We start from the raw sequence: 25,342 nt of genomic DNA on the forward strand, positions 1-25,342 counted from the left end.
GAACGTGTGAAAGGAAGTAACCCACGTAATTCCGTTTCCCCTAGCCAAAAAACAATGGTGTTTCTATGGCTTGTTCCACGAATGTGTCATGGTTATCTACACTNAATACTTAGTTATTAAAAACATCACAAAAATCAACTATATTTTTCGATAATTGACTTTAATAAACGCATTGAACATAAATTAATAGTTTTTAATTTAAAGAAACAGAACCAGTACTTTTTAGGAATCGTTTTTTTGAACACGAACCATGAAATTTGAATATTATCAATAAAAAATTGTTACAATAATATTTGTAATTAAAAAAACATTTTTTTTTTTGTTAAATAACACCTATACAAAATATTTCTCTAAAAGTAGGTTTTACTAACTCTTCGAAAAAAATCGATAGATAAATCGCTACGGTTTAGTTATGTGACATCTCTAAATCTTTCAAACTCGAAACGCCATACGGATCATCTTAGGTGAAAAAGACTATAGTGTGTCACTCGCATTACAGTGTCGCGCCCTAGTGTCACACTGTAAGGTCTTACTCGCCTCCTAGTGCCTCCAGTGTCGCTCGCGTCTTGACGCGAACAATATCAAGGTGTTGCACCAGAGTAAATACAAATGAGTAGGTCATCTTCATAAAAATTGATTATTCGTTCATTCATTGAATTGATCATTGATTGAATTGATTAGCAACTCACCGCTAATCAACGCTAAATTATGTCAGTGTGTGCGTGCGCACCGCATATGTATTGGCGCGCTCACATACAAACCGCGCTCGGTGCGTTTCCATGAAGATGACCTACTCATTTGTATTTACTTTGGTTGCGCCCTAGTGTCTCGCTCGCGCCCTAGAGTCTCGCTCACGCCTTAGTCCCTCTCTTGCTTATGGCTCCAGTAGCTACTACGTCACGTCTCTCTGTAGGGAAGTGGTGTGATATAACAATGATACTAACCCCTGCCTGTATAGCTCTTCCTCCTCCAGCAAGTATCCCAGCGAGGAGACGGCAGGAGGCACCTCCACATCGTTCTTAGGTCGGGGCACGTCGTTCTGTGGGAAGAAAGATAAAATAATCAGTGAATAAGAATATTCGGTAAAAACAAAAACTTAGTGCTCAATGCGGGTTGCAGTCGCAGACCAAGAGCCAAGGTATTATTAGTTTGTTAACATAACTAGCATACATAGCTAGTAAAAAAACTAATAAAACTCAGTTCAGTTCAGTTAATCTCAGTCGGAGTTTGTCAGTGTTTGTACAGTTTGCAATCTGATAACTTAATAGCGCCCTAGTGTCTCACTCGTGCCGTAGTGCCTTGCTCGCGACCCAGTGTCTCACCTTAGTGTCTTAGTGGCGCCCTAGTATCTTGCTTGCATCCTAGTGTCCCACCGTAATGCCTCAGTGGCGCCCTAGTGTCTTGCTTGCCCCTGTAGTATGTGTACGCGCCAAACCTATACAGTGTGTCCGGGCATGTAGTGATCAAACTTTAAGGGCGTAATCTATGGACAATTTTATCGATGAAAATACTTCAAATTTGGGGCCTGACCCATTTCTCGAAATCTTACATCGATTTAAGTTTTTAATTTTTAGTTTACACCTCTTCTTTAAAAAACAAGTAAAAGCGTGGGTAGCTTAACATTAATAGGCAAGTATTTTATATCATGCGATAGCCAATAAAATTATCTATTAGTAGAAGAAGAAAGCAGACACAAGTTTCATACATTTTATGGGAGTAAGATTGGATTTAATTAGAAAAATACATTACTTTTTTAACTTCTTTTTCAGTTATTTTCCAACACAAGAAAAACCAGGTCGTTAAGGTATGTTTTATTTGCATTGTATTTTTTGTATTTGAGCTATTCTACAAAACGAATGTAAATTTATTAGTCTACGTCTATTAGTTTCGACGTAATTGTTGAACAAAGATACCCCTTCCCAGCGGTTTCCATAGTAATCGGAATAGGTTGTGTGATTCTTTCAGGCAGTGCTTTTTCGCATGTCACGTGCGCTATGGAAACCGCTGGGAAGGGGTATCTTTTTTCAACAATTACGTCGAAACTAATTGACGTAGACTAATAAATTTACATTCGTTTCGTAGAATAGCTCAAATACTAATAATACAATGCAAATAAAACATACCTTAACGACCTGGTTTTTCTTGTGTTGGAAAATAACTGAAAAAGAAGTGAAAAAAGTCATGTTTTTTTCTAATTAAATCCATTTTTACTCCCTTAAAATGTATGAAACTTGTATCTGTTTTCTACTTTTGCAAATAGATAATTTTATTGGTTATCGCGTGATATAAAATATTTGCTTATTAATGTTAAGCTACCCACGCTTTCACTTGTTTTTGAAGGAAAAGGTGAAAACTAAAAATTAAAAACTTAAATCCTTGTAATTGTGCGATAAATGGGTCAAGCCCCAAATTTGAAGTATTTTTATCGATAAAATTGTCCCTAGATTTGGCCCATAAAGTTTGATCACTACATGCCCGGACACACTGTATATTTGACGTTGCTGCGTAAACTGACACACACAATATACTCACATCGCACAGTATAAACTACTTTCATTGACAACTCCCGGTCCCCACATTACATGGCGACCCTGCCAGTGCTGCCTTAGGGCAGTACTGTGCAATAAAATAATATGTTAAAATTTTAATTGGTGTTTATTTAAATGGACTAAAATGAAGTAAAATCAATGAAGAATCGGAATAAGAAGTGAATTTGAAGAAAAAGTGAAGGAACTTCAGAGAAATAAAGAAGATATAATGTGTCAGAAGACAAAAGATAATTAAAATGAAAACGGAAATGGAAATGCTGGCTGCCGGGCGTAGATGGTGCCAGATGGAGGTTTGGTGATGTGCAGGGCGCTGGGAGAGTTCGAGTCAGATGTTAGTTAATTGCTGGCTGCCGGGAGAGTTCGAGTCAAGGTTCCGGATGCCGTCGGATGATGAAGCTCGCGTTAAGGAGATGAAATAATTAGCAAGTACCTACTAAATTACGCATTTCTTAAATTTTAACATTATTTTGAATACCTATATAAAATAAAAAAATACATTTTAAATAACTTAAATAACTAATTTTGTAATTCACATGTGGCCACTGTGTAATTTGTGTATTTTTTTTAGAAAATAAGAATTTAACGTAGCTAGAAGGGTCAAATTAAGTAAGTAATTTTGAAGTCTGAATAATGTCCAAAATTATAACATTATTAACACATTTTTAAATATTTGATATTAATTTGCAGTTTACTTCATCAAATATACATTTCAAAACTTTTAAAAGAAATTGGTTAAAGACTTTATTATATCTATTAATTGTTTATTGTAATTAATTTTGTTTGCTTAATTAAAAGAGTTTTAATTGCAGATTTACACCCGTATTCACAAACGATACTTACCTATGCAAAGCAGCAACGCTATGCGAAATGAGACATTTCTCAATGCGTTCCATATGACAAGCCTTTCAATTCATAAACAATACTTAAACGACCCTTGACTATGCAAAATCAGAGTGTTGAATAGAGTTCTGTGACTGTGATTGGTTCGCTTATGTTACGCACTTCACTCCGCTAACTGACATGACATTCCTGTCATTCAAACGGTGCAACGGTTTATAAGTGTCGTTATTTTGTGGATTTGTGAATTAAATAATATAAATAAATATGGATAAAACTACAACTATCAGGTTAGTATGAATATTTCGATTAATAATAATAGTGAAAATCATGTTTCAATCATTATTTTTCAGATAAAAAAGCTGCCGTTTTCTTCTTCCGAAAGAGAGCTGCTGATTGTAGCTTAATAAGAGAAAGGCCTATTATTGAAGACAAGCATATTATTATCCTCTCTAAAATATCGAGTTGACGAAGCAGGCCTGGGAAACTCTAACAGTGGCTTACAATTCTCAACCATATTTTATGTTTCACAAAGGCTCACACATCAACTGAAAAGCTGCTGGAATAATTTAAAGACCCAAAGAATGAAAGAACTTTCTCAGGAATCAATCAAACGTTCTCAACACCCACTAGTAAGTAATGTTTTTAGATTAGCAAGCTGAAGTGGCAATGGGCAGGGCACATAGTACGCAGAACTGATGGCCGATGGGGCAGAATAGTTCTGGAATGGAGGCCGCGTACCGGAAAACGTAGCGTGGGACTTCCACCTACAAGGTGGACCGACGACATCGTAAAGGTAGCAGGGAAGCGCTGGACGCAGGCCGCTTCCAATCGATCAACATGGAAAGCATTGGGGGAGGCCTATGTTCAGCAGTGGACGTCCTATGGCTGAAATGGTGGTGGTGGTGGTGGTGGTGGTACATATACTGAAAATGTATCATTAGAAATCAACTACGGGGGCTAAGGAGATAAAAGGAGGGTTGGAAGTTTATATTATGAAAGTCCTATGTGTTTAAAGTAAGAGAGTTGAAATTTAAAATGTATGCGCTATAGATGCTAAGAGCGGATTTTACGAAACTCCACCCCTAATGGAGTAAAACGAGGTCCACGCGTACGAAGTCGCGGGCGGCCGCTAGTAAATTATAACGAGACAGTTATTTTGAAAATGAATAAAGAAACAATAAATTCATGAATAAGTGCGCTGATTTTAGTTAAACGATTACAATTTATTATAACTTAAACCTACATTGTATTTATGAAAAAAGTTCAGCGACTATATTACCTGCATAGGTTTGTTAATTTAACTACTTAGGTATTTATTTACTCGAGATTTTAAGGCTTTGTTTTTGTTTTACCCTAGCAATACTGTTGCGTTATGCAATGCATTCCGTTAGAAAAAATCTATTAATAGAACAAAAATGCGGGTACATTCATAATATTGGCAACCGCATATTTCACGTAGAATTGTCTGTCTTTTAGTGCAATGTCGGCTTTCAGCATCAATCAATATCTGTCGAGCTGTGTAATGATTATGTTGTGTTGTGAACAGTGTTTTGGCTACCAAGGAAACTCGAAGGCTACTTTCATAGGTGAGTATAAAACTGTGTTCATATTCTTCCGCGCCTTTGATTTTAACCACTACAAAATGCATAAAATTATCAATGTATTCGATTTAAGTTACCTAAATACCTACTGATAAGAATATTTAATTTGGCTTATTCCCAAAGGTCCACGACTCTATTGTCTTCCCACCGGGTCCATGAAATTTTAAAATAAAGTAAGAAAATGTTTTTTTTATTTTTAATGTCGTGGAACTCGGACCCCTTGGGAATCAAAGTAACTATGAACTTTTATTTTTTTTAAACAATAGAGCTGTTGACCCTTAGGAATAAGCCTTTAATATCACATTAGTGTAAGTACCTAACTAGTTAAATCGTTTTAACAAATTAAATCTCTGTAAAATAAGATCACAAGTTTCTACATACCTAAAGTGAGTTTTAGGTTCAAAGTAGGTGCTAATCTTTGTATGTTCCCTATTCTTCTTATTTATTATACAATAGAGAGTGGGCTCATTTTGTAAAAGAACTTATGCAACTCAACGGAGTAATGGATTGTAGAGTGTTACATTTTACTTGGGTACGTTGGTTGATTTTTAACGTGAAAGTAGATCGATCACATAATACCTACCTAGTAGTAACGGATGAAAAATGATTGTACTTACATATCGTAAATCAAAAACTTTGATTTCACATTATTATTAATCGACTACTAATTTGTTTCTATCATAAACTGGGCACAAAAGCTAAATTATCTATCATAAGCTAAATTAAAGTTAGCCAACAAGACAAATACTTAATTAGCAAGTAAGTAAGTAATAGGTAAACATCCCACTTCGGTGTGCAGGTCAATAATTTAATTAATTATTTTTGTTAAAATGCTAAATATTCTTCAGTCCAAACAGTGTAGGGTTCCATAAATCGCAAAACAAAGTATGGCATGTTAATTTCATATTCACAACCGTGTCCATAATTCAAAAGGAGAAAGGAAATAGAATCGTGTTTTTGTATCGGCGATAATAACCACGAGCCATAAGCTACTAGTATAATACGCGGTATAGTGATATTACTATGGTTACTTGATGCTTCGGTGACTGACCTTTCCATTCGCTGACGTCGGCATATTTTGTTCCGCCTCATTGCTTTATTGTTCCCTTCTTTTGCATAAATAACGATTGTCAGTTTCTATACATTTTGTTTAATTACTAAGGTGTAGATAGAGTTTGTAATTTGTGTAGATATGACGTGTAGGGTTAGAAGCTGAACTCTACAAGAGTCTGATAACGTTTTCACATTTAAATTTTTAAAAATTCTTCTCAAAGATGTTCAATTACACTAAAATAAACGTAAAATTCGATACGTTTTTACATGGCAGTTAATCTTTTAAACTACCTTCCGTATTTATTGAATGACTCCTCTTGCACAACGCTTTCATATTTTTACACATTTTATGTAATCTGAGGAGTTATGTCGTGACACGGAGAACACAATTAACCGTCCAATTATAATTTGTAAGTTATTATTTAAGATGGCCCTACCTGAATGGACAATTTGTGAAACGCTCGAAAATTTTTGTAAGTCTCATAAAAGCTCGAGTGAACTCGGTATCACTGTATAGACAATGGCATTTATTGTCAAGATAAGTTGGTGTATTATGGGCTTGTGTTATGTAGTACTAATGGGTTGGTAATGTAGCCCTTCATCAATAATATAGGGAGGTAGCGTTCTTTTTTTGTCAACTTTAATTAAACAAATAAATGTAGAGCATTCCTAATACTCGTAACTCCGACACATGGATTGGATGGAGATGTAATTAATGCATGTTTATTATTTTTTTAAGTAGTACATACTGTACATACCTATATTTAGACTATAGTTCGAGCGATTCTTTATCACACCCTTTCATGTTTTCACTCGCAGTTCGCACGGTGCGCGCGAGTCGGTGAAACCGTTGTCACTCGTAATCGTGGGTACTTTCTCACGCGACGCCTCAACTGTGGCCGATATGGTGAAAATTGCCCGCAAATCGGCGTCGTGTTTGTTTTCGTCGGTGAATTACTGCTCATGACCATGAGTGTTTTCACGCCCCCAAATGAAAGGGAAAATACAAAGTGGGGCAAAAGTCGACCGATTGCGTAATACTTACCCTGGTAGTTGGTCCAATTTAAACTTGAGCTATTGATGATATTATGCATGTATTGTTGCAGACAATGTTCGTACAAGTAATAGAAGAATATCCAGGCCAACGCAACCTTGTGTTGACAAAGGGCGACGTTATTACTACATTTACCAGTCAAGGTTAGTATTGATAGACCTGTATTCATGTGAGTTCCCATAGTTGTCAACTGCTCCGAGCTTGAGCCATTGATATAAGTGGCTCAATCGGAGCGAGCGAGGGCTTGACAAAGCTACCTGAAACCTGAAGCACAAAATCATACAATTTTCTTGACAACCAAACTCAACTCAACTTCTAACCAAAATCAATGTTATTACTTAGATATGTTGGTACATAGATATTTTACTCTTACGGATTCGAACCCGGAACCTAATGTGAGTAAGAGAGTTCAACTTTTGGAAATGAATTCCTCAGGCTATAAAGGTTAAAATAGCACCACATCTAAGATACCGGAGACATTATGGATCAACCTTAATTTAATTTGTTTAACTCAAGAGAAAACGCTTTCTTATGAAAACAATACGCTTGTCTTAAAAACCCATAAAGCAGATATTCATAGAGCCACTTTCGAGCTACGTATATCAAATTCCACGGCACAGATGGTACCGTTTAAGATTTGATTGCATTATCTTTCTGGGATGGTCTATCTAAAAGAAGTCAGTAGAGCCATATTCAGCTCGATGGAATTGCCACTGATGCTGAAAAAATTAGGGCGGTTTAACTATGGTGGCTTATACATTTTATGCACCATTGTTTTAGATAACGGTCATTCTCCGGATCTGGATTATTTTGTTGATTACCCCGACCTTTTTTATTTTTGAATTTAGAGTAAGTTTAGGTAAAACATTTCAAAATAGACATTATTACGAGCATATTTTTTATATTGGCCCATCTGTAGCAAGCAGGAATAAAAAGTTATGTGACATCAAAATTTTCATGGTCGGGGTAATCAAAGTTGGGAGTCAGAGTAATCAAAAATAAAACAAAATATTTTATTTTCTAAGGTTTTTTTTTAAGTTATGGTAAAATAAATGTTATTATAACTAGCCATTTGTTATTTTGATGTATAAACGACAATATTGTAAAGTTTCAACAAAATCTGTTAAGTAGTTGTTGCGTAAAAGAGTAAAAAACATACATCATTATACATATAATATTAGTGACTCAATGTCCTATGTCTCCTATATGGGACAGAAGGCGTCCACAACAGTCTTCCATCGCATTCGGTCTTGAGGTTCGTGTTTGATCTCGCTCCAAGTCTTAACAGTGCGCCGCTATGTTTTTTTGGCGCGACCACGTTTGCATTTTCCCTGGAGGTTCCAATCTAGAGCCTGCTTGGGGATGTGATCGGGGTCCCTTCGGAGAGTGTGGCCTATCCAGTTCCACTTGCAGCGTTTATTCTGCTGAAAGATCGGTATTTCGTGGCAGCGTTCCAAAAGTTCGTTGTTTGAAGATTTTGGAGAATTCGGCGAAGACAGCGGATGAAGAAGATCTGCAGCTGGTGCGAGATAACCTTAGTGACCTTCCACGTTTCACGCCCATAGAGCAGAACTGGTTTGACGTTGGACCCGAATATTTTGATCTTGCTTGGGTCAATTTCCGTGACTGCCATACGGCTCGAAGTTGTGGGAAGGTAGCTCTGGCTTTGGCAATGCGCGAAGTGATGTCCTTTTCGGTACCTCCAGGCTCTGAAACGATGCTCCCGAGGTAAGTGTAATTGTGGACTCGTTGGACATCCTCTGCACCAACGGTGTGCAATTCCTCACTCCAGATCGCATCTCTTGGGTCTTCCGGTACTGATACCCTTGCTTTACCCTTTTTTCGGCACAATAATTAGAAGCCCCTTATGCCAGTCGTCTGGGAGTTCCTCTTCCATCCAGATGTTTTCGAAGACAGGTGTCAGGACGTTAACGGCGGAGTTTACATCGGCTTACAGCATTTCAGCGGTGATAAGGTCGAGTCCAGGGGTCTTGCCAATTTTGAGGGAATATACATAATATTCCCATACTACATACATACATACATACATACTACCATACATATTAATAGGAGATAGGATTTCATTTTAGTAAAGGGTAATTTTGCTTATTTAACGTTATTTATCATTAGTAAAATTACAGTATTATTGATTACTCGGTGACAAAAGTCGGGGTAATCAAGGTCGGGGTAGTCAAAAAATTAAGGTTTATCCTGAGCCCTGCCCAATCTGTAAGTTGAATCCCATATGTTTTAATACACAAAAATGCGGTTACATGGACCATTATTCCTGTACATTCTCAAGAACTTTCCATGTAAAGAAACCTAAAAAAACAGGATAGAGTAAATCAATCGTGCACTGAACCAAGGTCGGGGTAATCATATTCTTATCTCGATAACTCCGAAATCCTGCGACGAGTTGCATTACCGATCACCTCGGCACGCAGGCCACCACTAAAGGTTCACGGGGGAGGATAGAGCTCGTTTCTAAATTGCGTAGCTAGGGACGTAGGCGCACATTAGTGACGTGTCGGGGTAATCACGGTTAACGCCCGGACACAACTTCAAATAGTTATTTTACAAAACCTTTTAGTCATATAGTTATATCGTATTTAATTTATCAATGTTTATTTAATCAGTAATCGATTACATAAGCATTGAAAGCGGTAATAATAACGGATTAATTTATACGAGCAAATTTGTTCTGAAATCGGGAGCGCGGACACGTCGTGGTAATCAATTTTTGACGACTTACGATTTTTTTTAAATTACTTAATTAACTATTATTAACTATCTCTGTGGTTTAACAACAAGAACCAAAGTTATACTATTAGATAAAAATATTTGTTACTAAAATATTATGATATTCGGGTACTTTTTGGCCCCGGACACGTAATTTTCTTGGCCGGTGGAATGACCCATAAACCCATATCTATTGATCGACTTAGATTCGGGGTTGTGACCGTTTAGTTGAAGTTTATTTTTTTAAGCCACACTTTTGATTATCTCTAGGATTGAGTAGATACCAAAAACAAAGGGAAAATAAACTTCTGAAACCTTCTGAAACTTAGTTTATTGCAGATATTTTTCTGAAAACTTATATTCTAAGTAGTATACCTACTTAGATGCCTAGGAATTAAAACTTCTACGATAGAAATGTTTTTGCATGTTTGCCAATATAAGCTCAGAATAAGGTTATAAAAAAAATGGATGCGGGCAATGCAGGACCGAATTCCTTGGTTTTTGTTAAATCTGTGGACGTCATTTGGCTAAAACGAACAAGATACAAATCATTTACAGCGTTCGAACCTACTTACATTAATGTTTATTGTGGTCAAGTCTCGGACATGAATCACTGGCTCAGGAAAACAAACTGTTTTGGTCCGTTTTGATCTCGGTTGTACCAGTAGTACGTCTCGTGCGTAGTTCGCTCCCAAACAGACGAGCCGTTTATTTTTGGAAAGTAGACAGTTAAGGGTTTAGTCAGAGAACACAGATGGACAATAATAACGTAGATTAGTCAGATTAAGTTTTGTTGCAAAAACGCATCTATTACGCCTCATATACAGCAGCTGGTCGTCATTCACAAACTACAATTTAGTTTGCTTTCGCGGCTTACACCTAAAGCACTGTTGCAGCTAATTAAAGAATACATAGTGTAGCTATTATAGATCTTCGAGAACGTTGTATGTATTATGTCACAAGATCTTATTTTGAGACCATTATGGACAACAGGGTGTCGTTTATAACAAAGGTATCCTAATGAGCACTTTATAGAACAATTCGTGCCATAATGTATGCCATAAAGTACATCGAAGCCACATAGCAAGCCTAATTTGTCAGCAGAGACATTGTTGCGTTCATCCAGTATTTTGCAGGACATTAAAGCGCATCAAACTTTCTCGAGCCATCTGAACAACCACACATAGTTTTATGGCGCACGCGCATGATCGGTCGCGGATCCAAAGCTCAATTAGCCTCAATCGCACAAGGTGACCAGATTATCCGACCACCCACCTGTCTCCCTCTGACATGCCGAATGTCAATTCGTGGGAATGGAACGGGAAATATGTAAATTCACGTTATTATCGTGAGCGGCGCTTATGCCGTCAGTTCTGCATTCCACGCGGAGTTCGAATCGACAACTAATGCACTTTACGCAGCCGCAAGTGCTGACCTGTATTGACGCAAATTGTTGTGGTTTATTTTCGCTTAGATTGTAATAAACAAATTCTGTTTAAAGAGAGTCAATCACAATCCAATATACGTTTTTGTTTCTAAAAACGGGATCTTGCCTTGTTTGAGATATGTAATGTAATGATTTAGTTTTAGGCTAGGGTTAGTGAGTACATTATCCAGTCAACTCTCAATTTAATCTATCATTATATTGCATATTGTTATTGTTACTTTCCCTTTACCTACTCGTAATCTTTTTGTTTCCTACTTATCAATATCTAATCAAAGAGAAAAATCGATCATAACCCTAATCGAATAAAAATTGCATCACTCTCAGCGGGGTCTGAGACAATTGCGATAATCCGGACAAGTTTTAATTTAAATTTCGATTGTGGCAACACTGAAAGAAATCGCGATATCACGCTTTCTCGCTCTCCACGGGAGGTGGATCTATCTATTAAATCTGGGGGCACGGCAGTGCCCCCGCCAAGTCGAGCGCGAAGCAAACACTGCCGTACCATCCTTTACTGGAACCATTTCGCCGCATTTTCAGGCCCCTATTTGAGAACCTTTGGATAAGACCAGAACGCAGAAATTTTCGTCATCTAGTAAGCTATAATCACATACTTAAAATCCAAAATTTCAAGTCTGTAGGTCATTTAGTTACGAAGTTAAGCGAAAGCAAAGTTTCGCATTTACGACACTCACTCACTGATGATCATCAAAATAGAACTAGTACTTCCCATAAACTCAGAGAGCTGAAATTTGGTACAGAGTTAGGGTTTAATGGCCACATAAAGGGAAAACTATAAAAACTAGGAAAATCGAAGATCTGGAGTAACACCACATATACTAGCTTTCCGCCCGCGGCTTCGCCCGCGTGGAATTTTGTCTGTCACAGAAAAACTTTATCGCGCGCGTCCCTGTTTCAAAAACCGGGATAAAAACTATCCTATGTTCTTTCCCGGGACTCAAACTATCTCTATGCCAAATTTCATCAAAATCGGTTGCGAGGTTTAAGCGGGAAAGCGTAACAGACAGACAGACAGACAGACAGACAGAGTTACTTTCGCATTTATAATATTAAGTTGGGATGTAATCTACCTTTACTTCCCTATTGTTGAAAACTTCCGTAGTGCAACACTAAATTATAAATTATGAAACCGTACAAAAACCATTTTCTTACATTATTATCTAATAGCGCTTACGTTGCTAAATTGATAAAAGTTACCGTCTTATTTATAACATGAAGGAGTTGTAAACTCACAAATACTGGCGCCAAAAATGTTGAGAGATCAAAATCTGTGTCACAATGGAAGTATCAATATGTTCAATAGACGTACTATGATCAATAATGTTCAGTTTGGCCTTAAGGTTGACTGGAGGAAAATGCCGAAAGGCATTAAGTCCGCCTTATGTACACTGTTATATGTGCATGTAAGTTTAAAGTAAATAAATAATGTATGTGCCATACATGATGTCAAAAAAAGTCAAATTTCCCATTGCATAATCAGCTCTACCTTCATCATTTGAGGAGAGTTGTCGAGTTGTAGCTGAATTAATGTGGTAATCATTTTGATCTCTGACACGGCTTAACGGGACTCCTTAATTATGGAAATTAGGTGTGTACTGTCTTGTACTCCTTAGGTCCGAATTAATTATAATATTGAGGTTTACTGCCCTCCGCTGCTGCTATGAGGAAGCAATTTTTAATGATGGCAACATTACTTTTTCCTAAGACCTTTATAATAAGAGTTTACTCTATCCCATTTCCACGTGCGTTGAAATCGACAATCGATTGTGATTAAGTTTTATTAACCCTTCATTTGATTTTGTTCACTGGGATGAACATTCAATTGAAAAAAATAATATGCCGTGTGCATACGTCTTAATTTCTGGTAAGTTTTTTTTTCACTAGAAAATATACTTAAGTTTTGGTAGAAAAATATTTTTATGTGCTAGTCACAGTCTGAAAGTGTTAATTTTAGCCAAAATGCCGGCCATAGCGAAGACCAGGCTTTAGTGTCAAGGTGTTTATTCAAGCTTTACATGTTTTTTATTATAATTGAGTAATGACAGTGGTTTTAACGTATTGGATAGTGTTCATGCTTAATAACTTGATTGATTTACAATGCTCATTTAATAAATAAGCCATGTTATAGCAGGTCAAAGTCGAGTGTTCATCCCAGTGAACATTGCCAAATTACTAATAATCTTTGATTGTTCATCCCAGTGAACGTTGTCAAATAGGCTATGAAACGTTTATTTTTGCTTAATTTTATTTCAGTGGACTAATTTCTTTATTTAGAGGAATTTTTTATTTTGTTTGGGATGTTGGCAGCTTAATACTGTATATTCCATGAAATGTAATATCAGAATAATGTTTTGTTACTGGTAAAAGTGGACATAATTGTTTTCTAAATGTTCATGCAAAATAATTACATATTTTAATTTAGCGGTTGTTTGTAGATTCAAAGTTTGTAGTTCCAAATAATATTTTTGATTAAAATCATTTTTACTTTTTTATTTAAACCCTGAAGAATATATTTTATAAATGTGGGATCTGTTTTTTTTATTATTTAGTGCGACATGTCCACTTTTAAGTTACATGAACAAAAAATTATGATTTTTTCTTTAAAAACATTAAACATTGTTTTACTTCAACGATCAAACAAAATTGTATGGTAATAGTTAATTTCTTACTATTTTGTGCACCAAAAAGCGTTTAATAATATAAATTTTACTTTTTATATGAATAATTATTTTAATTTAATGCCGCTACCCTAAATTGGCAATGTTCACCCCAATGAACAGTTAAAATTCTCCATATATTTGGCAGTGTTCATCGGGATGAACATTGTTTTTTTTCTATTTGGTAAAGTTCCGATTTTTTATATATTTTTTTCTGACCTATAAATAACCCTAAGAACATAAATCCGACGATGTATTTTTATTTTTTGATAAATAATGAGTCTGCCAAATTAAGGGTTAAGTAGGTACCTATTAGATACAGTTCGGCCCACGGCTTTGTTTGTGTGGAGTTCGGTATTTTACTAAAAGCACTAAAATAACTAATTTTGTGCTGAAAACCTTTATTCTGAGTGCTCTACCATGCAGCTACCTTATCATGTATTCACAATAGCATATGTAGGTACTCGTAGATACAGTAGCATCCATATTTTTTTCTGAAAAACTGTCAGCGACGAGTAGGTTCACAACTTGATTGTTTTTATGCACCACCTTTATGTCAGGAAAACGATTTACTTGCCTTGCATGATCGTTACATAACTTGCAATGTAGGCGATTTAAAAATAAAAAAACATAATAAATCCAAATGACTCTATCACGGTATCGTTATTTCGAGTTAGTGGATACCGTGATGTTACAAATGTCAAATGATTTTTCCAACTTTCTGAAAAGTAAGCTTTTAAAATGTACTTTATGTTCTTGTAAATAGAGACGAGGATATTAAAGTGAATTAACTTGCAATGTTAAGTGCACGTTTCGACCACGACACGAGGGCGAAACGTGAAATGTCTCGCGTCGTAATGTGGTGATAGCTGGTGATGGATGTGACGTGACTTCTCCGGTGGATGAGATGATTACCATGTTATGTGAATTTGAGTTGAAGTTATTGAACCCAATGGCTCCCATGATGGGGTGTAAACCAATGAACATGAAGTATCTAAAAATGCTAACTTCCCCCGATTGTTTTAACTTAATTTTCTTAATAGGTATCTATCTTATAAGGTTTATGCGGATATTCAATTTTGCCCAACATCAAGATCAAAATCAGAAGAACTAGGAGCTAATAAAACATTCGATTTCGGTTCGAGAAGGCTTATCAGGGTGTTATGTGAATTCATTTATTGATCACTGGTCTCTCCAATGCAATGATTGCACTGGGCAAGAATCCATCCAAGTACGTATTGAAATAGTGCTTGAGATGTTAAGTTATCCTATCCACTGTTAAACTTACTGGCCAGTCTATATCGACTATCGACGCTTGTAGCAGTATTTCCTCAGTCACAGAGACCAATCGAAGGTAATAGCCCGGTGGACCATTTCAAATGATTGTAATCCGACGTCCGCGCCTTTGATCTACCAATTAACGATTAGCTATGCGCGTGCGCACGACTCTGGTGCGCGCTCTAACGATGCATAATTACTGTGCTCTATTGCAATCGGAATAAGTTTCAAGTTCCAATGATGGGCGGAAGATGGGTATACCATCAACACGATTCTTCATAGGACGCTCGCTCGGCGTAATGAGGTTCGATTCTAGGATGGACGTTAGGTATGTTTTTATTTATAGAACATTTTCAAGTACAAAATTAGAATGAAGCAAATTAACATAATGTATTATGGAAGAAAGATATATTCGTAGAGATGAAATAAATTCAATCTTTGTATCTATTAGATGTTTTAGTTTAAAACAGTGCTTCACAGGAAAACGGTGTTTTATAAAATGAGAATTAGTAGGTAATGTATATTGAAAGACCTCCTATTTCGTAACAAAGGCAAGTTGTTAGGGTTTTAAAAAAGCCGAGCCCTTAGAATATCCGAGTCATTTGCATTACGCAAATTCTTATCTACACTAATATTATAAAGAGGAAAACTNATTATTCATTTCATAATGTGTAATATTTTTTAAATATTGGTTGTCATTATCATTTTCAGTGGTAACAATAAATATTTTTGTAGAATCTATAAAAATCAATTAAGTATTAAATTTTAAAATGTGCTGTCTTGTCAATATTTTATTACATAATTCTCTGTTTTGATTTATAAATGGCAAGAAATTTTATACATTAATCAAGGTTAAGCATTTTTCAAATCGTAATTTCAAGTATGTATTAGAAATTAATTTTATCAAAGTGCCTAAGTAAGTGTCGAGCTATTTGCGGTTCACATTCGTCAGCGAATTCCTTCAGGTAGTCATGGTACTGTTACGTTAGTTGGTTTTAAATTTCATCATTTCTGTACCAAATAACTGATAAAAGTATTTTTTATGAGCTTATAGCATTTATTTGTATTTTTCAAGACATTAAATTTAAAGTTAAACATCATATTCTCAATTGAAATTTCAAACAGTTTTAATGCTTCAACTTTATTTCCTATCTTTGTAATAAATGTGCAAAAACGTACTTATTTTTTTTTACTAAATTCAAATAACTAAGAGTTATTTACGATAGCAGAGATTTAGTTGTAATTTACAAGAATCTTTTCAAGCTCAATGCACTATATTGAGCAATTTCTACCAGTCAACTTTTCATGTCGCAACTTTTAAGTTCTATTTGAACGAAATTATACATTTTATCCTATTTTTTTTAATTTAATAAATTATATCCATTTGATATAGCTAAACTACTTGATATTTTACCGAATGACTATTTAAAAAAATAATGTAAATGTAAGTTACTCTAAATACAGCGTTTATTAACTTTGTTCAGTTTATCATGATTTATCTAAAAATCAAAGTAAATAATTATTGTGATTATCATTGTTCAACATTTTAACTCGATCCGATTTTTTTTTTCAATTTACATATTTTCCTATTTATTTATTTTTTTCATATTTTCCCCACATTACACCCCCTAGTGTCTTAGTATGTCGCTCGTTTGCAACCAGTGCCTCGCCCGCGCTAGTGTCGCACCCTGGTGACCAGCTGTGATGACGTCATACCTTGACGAGCGGGTGGCGGTACATGTAGCCGGTGCGGAAGTGTCTTAGTGGCGCCCTAGTATCTTGCTTGCATCCTATAAAGTCTCAGTGACGCCCTAGTGTCTTGCTTGCCCTCTAGTGTCTAAGTCCCTAGTGTTTCGCTGGCGGCCTAGTGTCTTGCTTGTCCCCTAGTCTCTCTAGTGTCTTAGTATGTCGCTCGCACGCGCCCTAGTGACTCCCTCGCGCTCGCTCTAGTAACTTGATTGCCTCCTAGTGTCTCGCTAGCGCTCTAATGCCCGCTCGCAGTCTGGTGACCTCGCTCGCTCGCGCTTAAGCGACTCCCTCGTTCCCTCGCTCTCTCGAGTAATCTGATTCGTTCACGCTGTAGTGACTCTCTCTTTCTCTAAGTGACCTGCTGTAATGATGATGATGATGCTGGCACTTCAGTTACTTGTGTCCTAGTGTCTCCCTCTCGCCCTATAGTGCCTTGCCCGCGCCTTAAGTTTCTCTGGTGCCATTCGCCTGTGGTACGTAGTGTGGTGGCGGTAGATGTAGCCCGTTCGCTCGCAGTCTAGAGACCTCTCTCGCTCGCACTCTAGCTAGTGATTCTCTCTCTCGCTCTCTCTCTAGTGACCCAGCCTACCTTGACGAGCGGGTGGCGGTAGATGTAGCCGGTGCGGAAGTGTCTTAGTGGCGCCCTAGTGTCTTGCTTGCCCCCTAGTATCTTAGTATGTCGCTCGCTCGCACCCTAGTGATTGCGCTCGCACTGTAGTGCCTCGCTTGCCCCATAGTGCCTCTCTAGTGTCTTTCAGTGTCACTCGCACGCGCCCTCGCGATCTTGTGTCTCGCTCTAGGAACTTGATCGCCTCCTAGTGTCTTGCTAGCGCTCTAGCGCTCGCCCGCTCGCACTCTAGTAACCTGACTCGCGCTCTAGTGTCTAGCGACCTAGCTCTAGTAATGTGTCTTACCCTAGTGACTCGCTCGTCTCCTTAATCGCGCTCTAGAGACCTTGCGCGCTTGCACTCTAGTGACCTCACTCTCTCGCGCTGCGTAGCGACTCCATCTTTCTCTAAGTGACCTGTTGTGTGTGATGATGCTGCCTATCGCCCTATGGTCTCGTCGCGTCCTATTCCTCTGGTTCCTGTGGTACTGAGGGTCGTCTGCCTACCTTGACGAGCGGGTGGCGGTAGATGTACCGTCGTCGCAGTCTAGTTGCTCGTGTCCTAGTGTTTGCCCTATGGTCGCACTTTACTACCATGCCCGCGCCTTAGTTTCTTGGGTGCCATTAGCCTGTGGTACTGTGGGTCGCCGGTCTACCTTGACGAGCAGGTCTTGCAAGCGCTCCAGAAACCGCTCGCCCGCAGTCTAGTGACCTCGCTCGCCCATCTATAGCGACTCCCTCGCACTCTAGTGTCCTGGCCCTGGTCTTCCTCGCATCTTTCTGTCTCGCTCTCACCCTAGTGACCAGCTGTAATAACGTCATTCCTTGACGAGCGGGTGGCGGTAGATGTACCCGGTGCAGAAGCCGGCGTTGTCTCCCTCGCACTCTAGTGTCCTGCCCCTGTCTTCCTCGCATCCTTCTGTATCGCTCTCTATCTAGTGACCAGCTGTGATGACGTCCTACCTTGACGAGCGGGTGGCGGTAGATGTATCCGGTGCGGAAGCCGGCGTTGTCTCCCTCGCACTCTAGTGTCCTGCCCCTGTCTTCCTCGCATCCTTCTGTATCGCTCTCTATCTAGTGACCAGCTGTAATGACGTCATACCTTGACGAGCGGGTGGCGGTAGATGTACCCGGTGCGGAAGCCAGCGTTGTCTCCCTCGCACTCTAGTGTCCTGCCCCTGTCTTCCTCGCATCCTTCTGTATCGCTCTCTATCTAGTGACCAGCTGTAATGACGTCATACCTTGACGAGCGGGTGTCGGTAGATGTACCCGGTGCGGAAGCCGGCGTTGTCCAGCATCCGCATGAGCGCCTCGAACTCCTCGCCGCCCACGCGCCACTTGCCCGCGTCGGACGGCGGCTTGCGGGACGCTTCGAATATCTGCGGGTAGAAATATTGTTGTAAGTAAAAAGTAATTTTTAATCAGAAAATATTTACAGACCTGCCCAAAAGGGCAGATAAAGTTACAAATGTATGGGTTGTAATTTTATTATTTCGAAATTAAATTATCAAGATTATAATGCTCGCGCCGATTGTTACGATCTTATCCATGTGTCGCGCCCTAGTAAACATCAGTCACCTTATGTCTCGCACGCGTGTCCTGTGTCCTGGTGCCTCCGTCGCGCCCTGTGGGCTGAGTGTGAGTTTACATCAAACACACTCACTAATGAACACGTTTAAAAAATGTATGAAAATTTTAGTTTTTGAACGTTTCCCGCTAGGGGCGCTGTACAATCCGTCATACATTTAATGTCATTTTTTGATGTAAGTTCACACTGCCCTCTGCTGTCTGACTCGCGCCCCAATGTCTCGCTTACGCCCAAGTGTCTCTCCGTCGCGAGCTAGTGTCTTACTTGCATCCTTGTGTCTCCGTCGCATTCTGTCTCCGTTGCACTCTAGTGTCCCCTAGTCCCTTGCTCGCGCCCTAGTGTTCCGCTCTAGTGTCGCGCCCTAGTGTCGCGCTCTAGTCCCCCGCCATAATCCCCGCCTTAGTCCCCTTCTAGTCCCCCTGTGTGCTCTAGTGCCCTAGTCCTTCGCTTGAGTCCAGCGCCTCTCCCTCTAGTGTCTCTAGTGTCGCGCAGCTGGACGTCGCAGGCGGCCGCCAGGTGGCGCGCCCTAGTGTCCCGCCCTAGTGTCCCGCCCTAGTGTCGCACCTGTGCCTGCAGGGCGGCGTGTCCCGCTCTAGTGTGGCGCCCTAGTGTCCCGCTCTAGTGTCCCACTCTAGTGTCCCGCCCTAGTGTCGCGCCCTAGTGTCCCGCCCTAGTGTCCCGCCCTAATGTCCCGCCCTAGTGTCCCGCCCTAGTGTCNATTTAAAATGTATGCGCTATAGATGCTAAGAGCGGATTTTACGAAACTCCACCCCTAATGGAGTAAAACGAGGTCCACGCGTACGAAGTCGCGGGCGGCCGCTAGTCTCAAATAAACAAAAGTAAAAGCCATGACAGTTGGCAGAGCAGTGACGTAACGATGATAGATCAGTAAGCGTACAGTCGACAATGATAACAAAGTAGACCAAAGTACATTGGATTTAGAGTGTATTTTGGAACCAAGAGAATTTACGTAAGGAAAACAGTTTGCGAGGAATATTCAAAGTACATGTACAGATAAGATTATGATCAACTTGATGTTGAAATAAGAAACTCAGGTCATGCTGAGAATGTGGAAGGAATTCGAGAGCCGTTTAGGAATCTTGATCGTCCTGATGACTTTTAGTTACGTCATTGGTGGCATTTGAACGGAAAAATGTACAGTCACTGCTGTAAAGTTGCTTGTAGATAATTTTAGTCTTATTGAGATGAGCTTAGAGTGTATAATTGTTTGTTTTTTATATCATAGTCAACACCAGCCAATTGCAGTTCACTGTTGGAGGTAAAGCCCAAAGAGTATGATCAAGACAAGGAGTGCCAAAGAGTATGATCCCTCGCTTTTCCAATATGTACTGTCAGTTATCTTCTTGAGGTCGTCAGGTCATCGGGCTAAGGCTTTGGGTTCTACTGTAGAAACCGTGAACTCCATGTTTGGGTTGTTCTACGAACTGCTACTTTAATTCGCTATTTTTATTGTTACGTACCAAGTTATACCAAACTGTAACTGTATTTTAGACAAGTATATAACAAAATTCATTCTTATTTTGTCTAGATTATGCAACGTTCTTACTTACATAATGTCTCTAAGGTTAATCAGACGTGACTCTACCACCCCTAAGACTCACCTAAAATGCTCGTAACAGTTACTTTTATAACTAACGGTATTATTAATTTGCAATATATTATATGGATGTGTACTTAGTAAGTACTTAATGTTCGTAAAAACAGTTATCATGTGAACTGTACAGCTATTACTACCTGAAAGAGGATCTCGTAAGAACCAGTGGTCAGAAGCAGTGGCAATTGCATCTTTAACAAATATTCTGTTATCGCAGTAGCCACTTTCTTCGAATCATTTCATTGGCATACAACAAAATAGTTTTTCTGTTACGTCATATCTCGGTGTAGAGATCCAGCTATATCGAGGTACCACTACTCAGGTACAACAATAATGTAGAGATTGTAAAGTTAGGGTTGGAGCACATAATAACGAATATTATTATTCGATTTGGTTTATACGTTAGTTCTAGGATGCATATTCGCACCTTATAAATAAAATGAAAAAAAGTCCTTCGATATTCAGCCATGAGCATTTAGACATCTAAAATGGTTTTTATCTTATTTTATAAACTTGTTTCATTAAAACATAACCAAAATGAAAACTCCCCACAAAATGATTTTCCACTTGGTTTGTCACTTTGTCCCAACTAAGCATCGAACCGAAGAGCCCGACTCCACCCAGAGAATCAACTCTCAAACCACTAGACCACAGAGACGTTCTCCAAAACTGTGATCATTGGTATAAAACAAAATAGCATCGCCGTTACATCACTAGAGTGCAGTGATCCCGCGGCTACTATATACGTGGCAACGCTCGGGTTACAATGAAGTTAGGTTTAGGACACATTGATAAACTGATCAAATCTAGAAATAAATCTAAATAATATAATGTGTAACATAGATGCCACAGATTCTGCTACTTTCAGGTTCTATTTTTCTTATATCACCACGACTATCACAAAAAAATATCAAAAGCATCGCTTGAGCTACAATATAGAGTTAGGTTTTGGACACATTCATAAATAGATCAATCCTATTTAAAAAAAAAAACTAAACAAGTTAAGTGTGTACTACGATTTATGGAATATCATATTCCATAAATTGTGCTACTTTCAGGCTTTTCTTTCTTATATCACCACAAGTCACAACTCTATCATAAAAAATATCAAAAGCATCGCGCGGGTTACAATGTAGAATTAGGTTTTGGACACATTCATAAACGGATCAATCCTATTAAAAAAAAATAAACAAGTTATGTGTACTAGGATATTCCATAAATTGTGCTACTTCCAGGTTTTTCTTTTCTTATATCACCTTAAGTCCACAACTCTATCATAAAAAATATCAAAAGCATATTAAAATAAAACGAGTCGACAAAAAAAACTAGACATCTAAACATCTCAATTCACAAAATAACTAAGACATGTAAGTAGAACACTTTTATTACTCTGTCATCGTCGGGCTATCACGCGAAAGAATGTCCGTGGTTATTCACCGGATACCGTACGTATCCATTATTGACGACGTTTTTGTGTTAACATGTCTTAATTTTCACCATCTCGGTTACGTTTGCGAATGTTGCGATGCGACACGCTCAGTCACTCGTGTGATCTTCAGTTTAGGCGGGGATTACACTAATTACCTTACTGAACTTTATTTAAAAAATAATTGTTATTGGAGCATTAACTTTTAATTTTTAATGCAGCAATAAAAAAGTGTATCTTATAGGTAGTGGGGGTTTTTCCTAACGGTGTAAGTTCAGACTCCATATCTGTGTGCTTACCATGAGTTTACGTTAGGTGTACTCGCTAGCGTCTGCGTAAAAAAATGACATTAATTAGTATGACATATTGTGCAGCGCCCCTAGCGGCTACTTTCAAGAAACAAAATCTTCATAGAGATTTTTGACGTAATCGCTAGCGAGCACACCTAACGTAAACTCATGGTAGGTACACTGAGCAAGAACTGCTCTTACGCATAGCTGTTTGCCATTTACCTCAAGTGAACCTGCACTTACCTATATAAATTGACTTAGGCTTAGTTAGACTATACGTATAAGATAAATTATCCGAAATAAGACGGCTTTTTGTTAAAAGAGGTGCTAATAGAAACAACTGACCATATCTGACCGTTTTTTTGTCGCGGAGGAAATGCTTTGCGCACCGTCTCCACTGCCGGGGGACAGGGTGGCGTGTGGGACTCCCGGCGCCCTCAAAAGGGCGCTGCTCCGTCCTGAAAAGGACGAGGTATACCCACTAAAACCTCCGCGGCTTCCGTCATCGCCCGAGTAGGGGTGTCGCGAGTATCCGGCCGTAGCCTTATTTTTCGTCAGGAAAATACATTGATTTGTATAGCCACCAGCCGCGGAGGCATTTACTGGGTTATGTGGGGTTCTCCCTGCCAGAAGGGCAGGGCCTACCTACTAAAAACCTGACGTTGCCCTCGGTAGCCATATGAGTCGGGAACGCGGGACATCACTATTGGCGTTTTGCCTCACTTTTGTGTTGACCGCCTCTACACTGAAATTCACACGTGTGTACCACTCTTAACTACATTTTCTCGGTACAATACACGTGTGTAGGTACTCTCAGTTACTCTGGCCTGCCGAGAGCGATCTTATCGAACTAATCGCACATTGTGTAGCCTAAACTGGTATGGTGCCGGATTGCACGCGTTGCACGGTACTGGTTAAGTGGGTGCGTTTAACAATGAATTCAACAAGTCGTTAAAACAAAAAGGTTTGAGCTTGGGTCTCGACTATCGAACCATTAACTCACTCAACTTGTTTTTTTTTCTAGTTCACTTTGTATTTAGAAAAATCCTAAGTAATGAAAGTGACTACCCTTTAACGTCGGAAAACGCTTTGAGGGGGTTCTCTCCACTAGAGGCAGGATTTGAATCTGTGTCTTAACATGAAAACGGTACCTTTTCTTCAACCTATACAACTGTCTATTAGACTACACCCTACCCACGCTAAAACCAAATAGATTACTACGAGGCGTCCCTATATCATTTTCGCCTATTGTACTTTTCGCCATGTACTTTTTAGATCAGTGAGTCAGGAGATTCTTTGAGTCTTCCAGTCACTTGGCCCACTTTTAGCTTGGTCTACGGGCCAAGTCGCGGGATTGAATTGTTGAATATTTTTCTCGATTCTTTATTTCATTAAAACAGAGTTGTTAGTTAACACACCTATACAATACCATTAAAACTGTCTTTAAAAGAAAGGAGTATTATACTACGAGTATAGTTACTTTTGTCTGCCACTGATGTTTAGCATACATTTGCATCGGCTCCCGAGTCCCGACCCACGACCGCACAATGGACAGTAGCGGCTCTTCCTGTGTCGGGAACAATGCCCATTGTGCCATGTTACCATTTCACCGGCAATTACACACAACGCACAACGCTACCAGCACCACGTGTGTGTTTCTCTATACCAACGGTTTCCAAAGTTTTCAAGTCAAGAATAATTTTAAAAGAACTGCGACGTTCTTTCTCTTCAGTTGACTTGTTGCTGATGTCACTTTAGTGTCGGAATTTGTGAGTTTGGAAGGACAGTTAACAACATAATAGCAGACTATTTTTATAGCAATATTGAACTTATTACAATAGAAAAATCCTTGTGCAGCTAGATGCAACATTTTATTAGAAGATTATGGACGACGACTTTAAGTATTTGGGTTACCGATTTAAGATTACAAAGCAAGATAATATTAGAAAGGAAGCACAACAAAGTAGGTACTTAAGTATTTATCTGATTGCTAAAGAGAAAACTGGTGTTTCATTAAACTGATCAAATCTCTTTTAAAGTGGTAAAGGATAGAGATAGCGATCGGCATCGATCTGAGGACATGTCTGCAGTAGCGGCGTAAGGGGCGGTCCGCCCCGGGTGCCAAGCATCAGGGGGTGACACAAGTCGCGCAGATTAGTACTCACTGGCACATCTGCATGGCAAATCTGCGCTCTATGTCATGATACGGGGGGGTGCGATTGTCTTTCAATCTTCAAATCGGTAGGTAACCCCAAAATCCTGGGGGGTCGCGCAGATTAGTACTCACTGGCACATCTGCATGGCAAATCTGCGCTCTATGTCATGATACGGGGGGGTGCGATTGTCTTTCAATCTTCAAATCGGTAGGTAACCCCAAAATCCTGGGGGGTACCAGGGGGTGTCATAGGACTTGTGAGGGGGGGGGGGGGTGATCGCCCCGACCCATGCTACGCCGCCACTGCATGTCTGTAACCCTCCTGTCAGTCTAATGAGCATGCTTGTCATGTCTTAAGTAGTAAAATGTCCGCGTTAAGCCTGCGACATGTTGAAAACCTTAGCTCTACAGCGTCCATACAAGGCGGTCAAATGGAGCGTCACATTTCACTGATCGACTCGTCTGACGATACATGCGTGCGCGCATCCCATCTGCATATTTGAGTTATTGTTCATGGAATTCATACTTGCCATTCATGTTTACGCCTTACAGGCCATTCGATACCTTATTGTGGATTGGAGAGTAGATTAAATCAATCCTATTCTGCAGTCGCACTCATTAGATGACCAAAATAGATCTGTGATCGTTTGTTTTTGTGGTTTCACTTCTTTTC

General features: G+C 39.0%; 1 protein-coding gene across 1 annotated transcript; it reads right to left on the reverse strand.

The window, feature by feature from the left end:
• Nucleotides 1-939: 939 nt before the first annotated feature.
• On the reverse strand, nucleotides 940-24,111 carry LOC114359264 (uncharacterized). The gene is made up of 3 exons (XM_028313570.1): nucleotides 24,023-24,111; nucleotides 18,837-18,974; nucleotides 940-1,039 (listed from the first exon to the last, which is right to left on the reverse strand). The coding sequence occupies exons 1-3, from the start codon at nucleotides 24,109-24,111 to the stop codon at nucleotides 940-942; spliced, it is 327 nt and encodes a 108-aa protein (XP_028169371.1).
• Nucleotides 24,112-25,342: the final 1,231 nt, after the last annotated feature.

This window comes from Ostrinia furnacalis, unplaced genomic scaffold (genome assembly GCF_004193835.3).
Source record: "Ostrinia furnacalis isolate ACB-3 unplaced genomic scaffold, ASM419383v2 OfSCF4279, whole genome shotgun sequence".
In the NCBI taxonomy this organism is placed as follows: Eukaryota; Metazoa; Arthropoda; class Insecta; order Lepidoptera; family Crambidae; genus Ostrinia; species Ostrinia furnacalis.

Coding starts and splice junctions, on each gene's coding strand:
- LOC114359264 (XM_028313570.1), bottom strand. CDS start 24,111: ATGGCACAATGGGCATTGTTCCCGACACAGGAAGAGCCGCTACTGTCC. Junction 18,975..24,022: donor ACTCGGGAGCCGATGCAAAT/GTATGCTAAACA, acceptor TTCTACCCGCAG/ATATTCGAAGCGTCCCGCAA. Junction 1,040..18,836: donor ACCGACACCCGCTCGTCAAG/GTATGACGTCAT, acceptor TTCTTCCCACAG/AACGACGTGCCCCGACCTAA.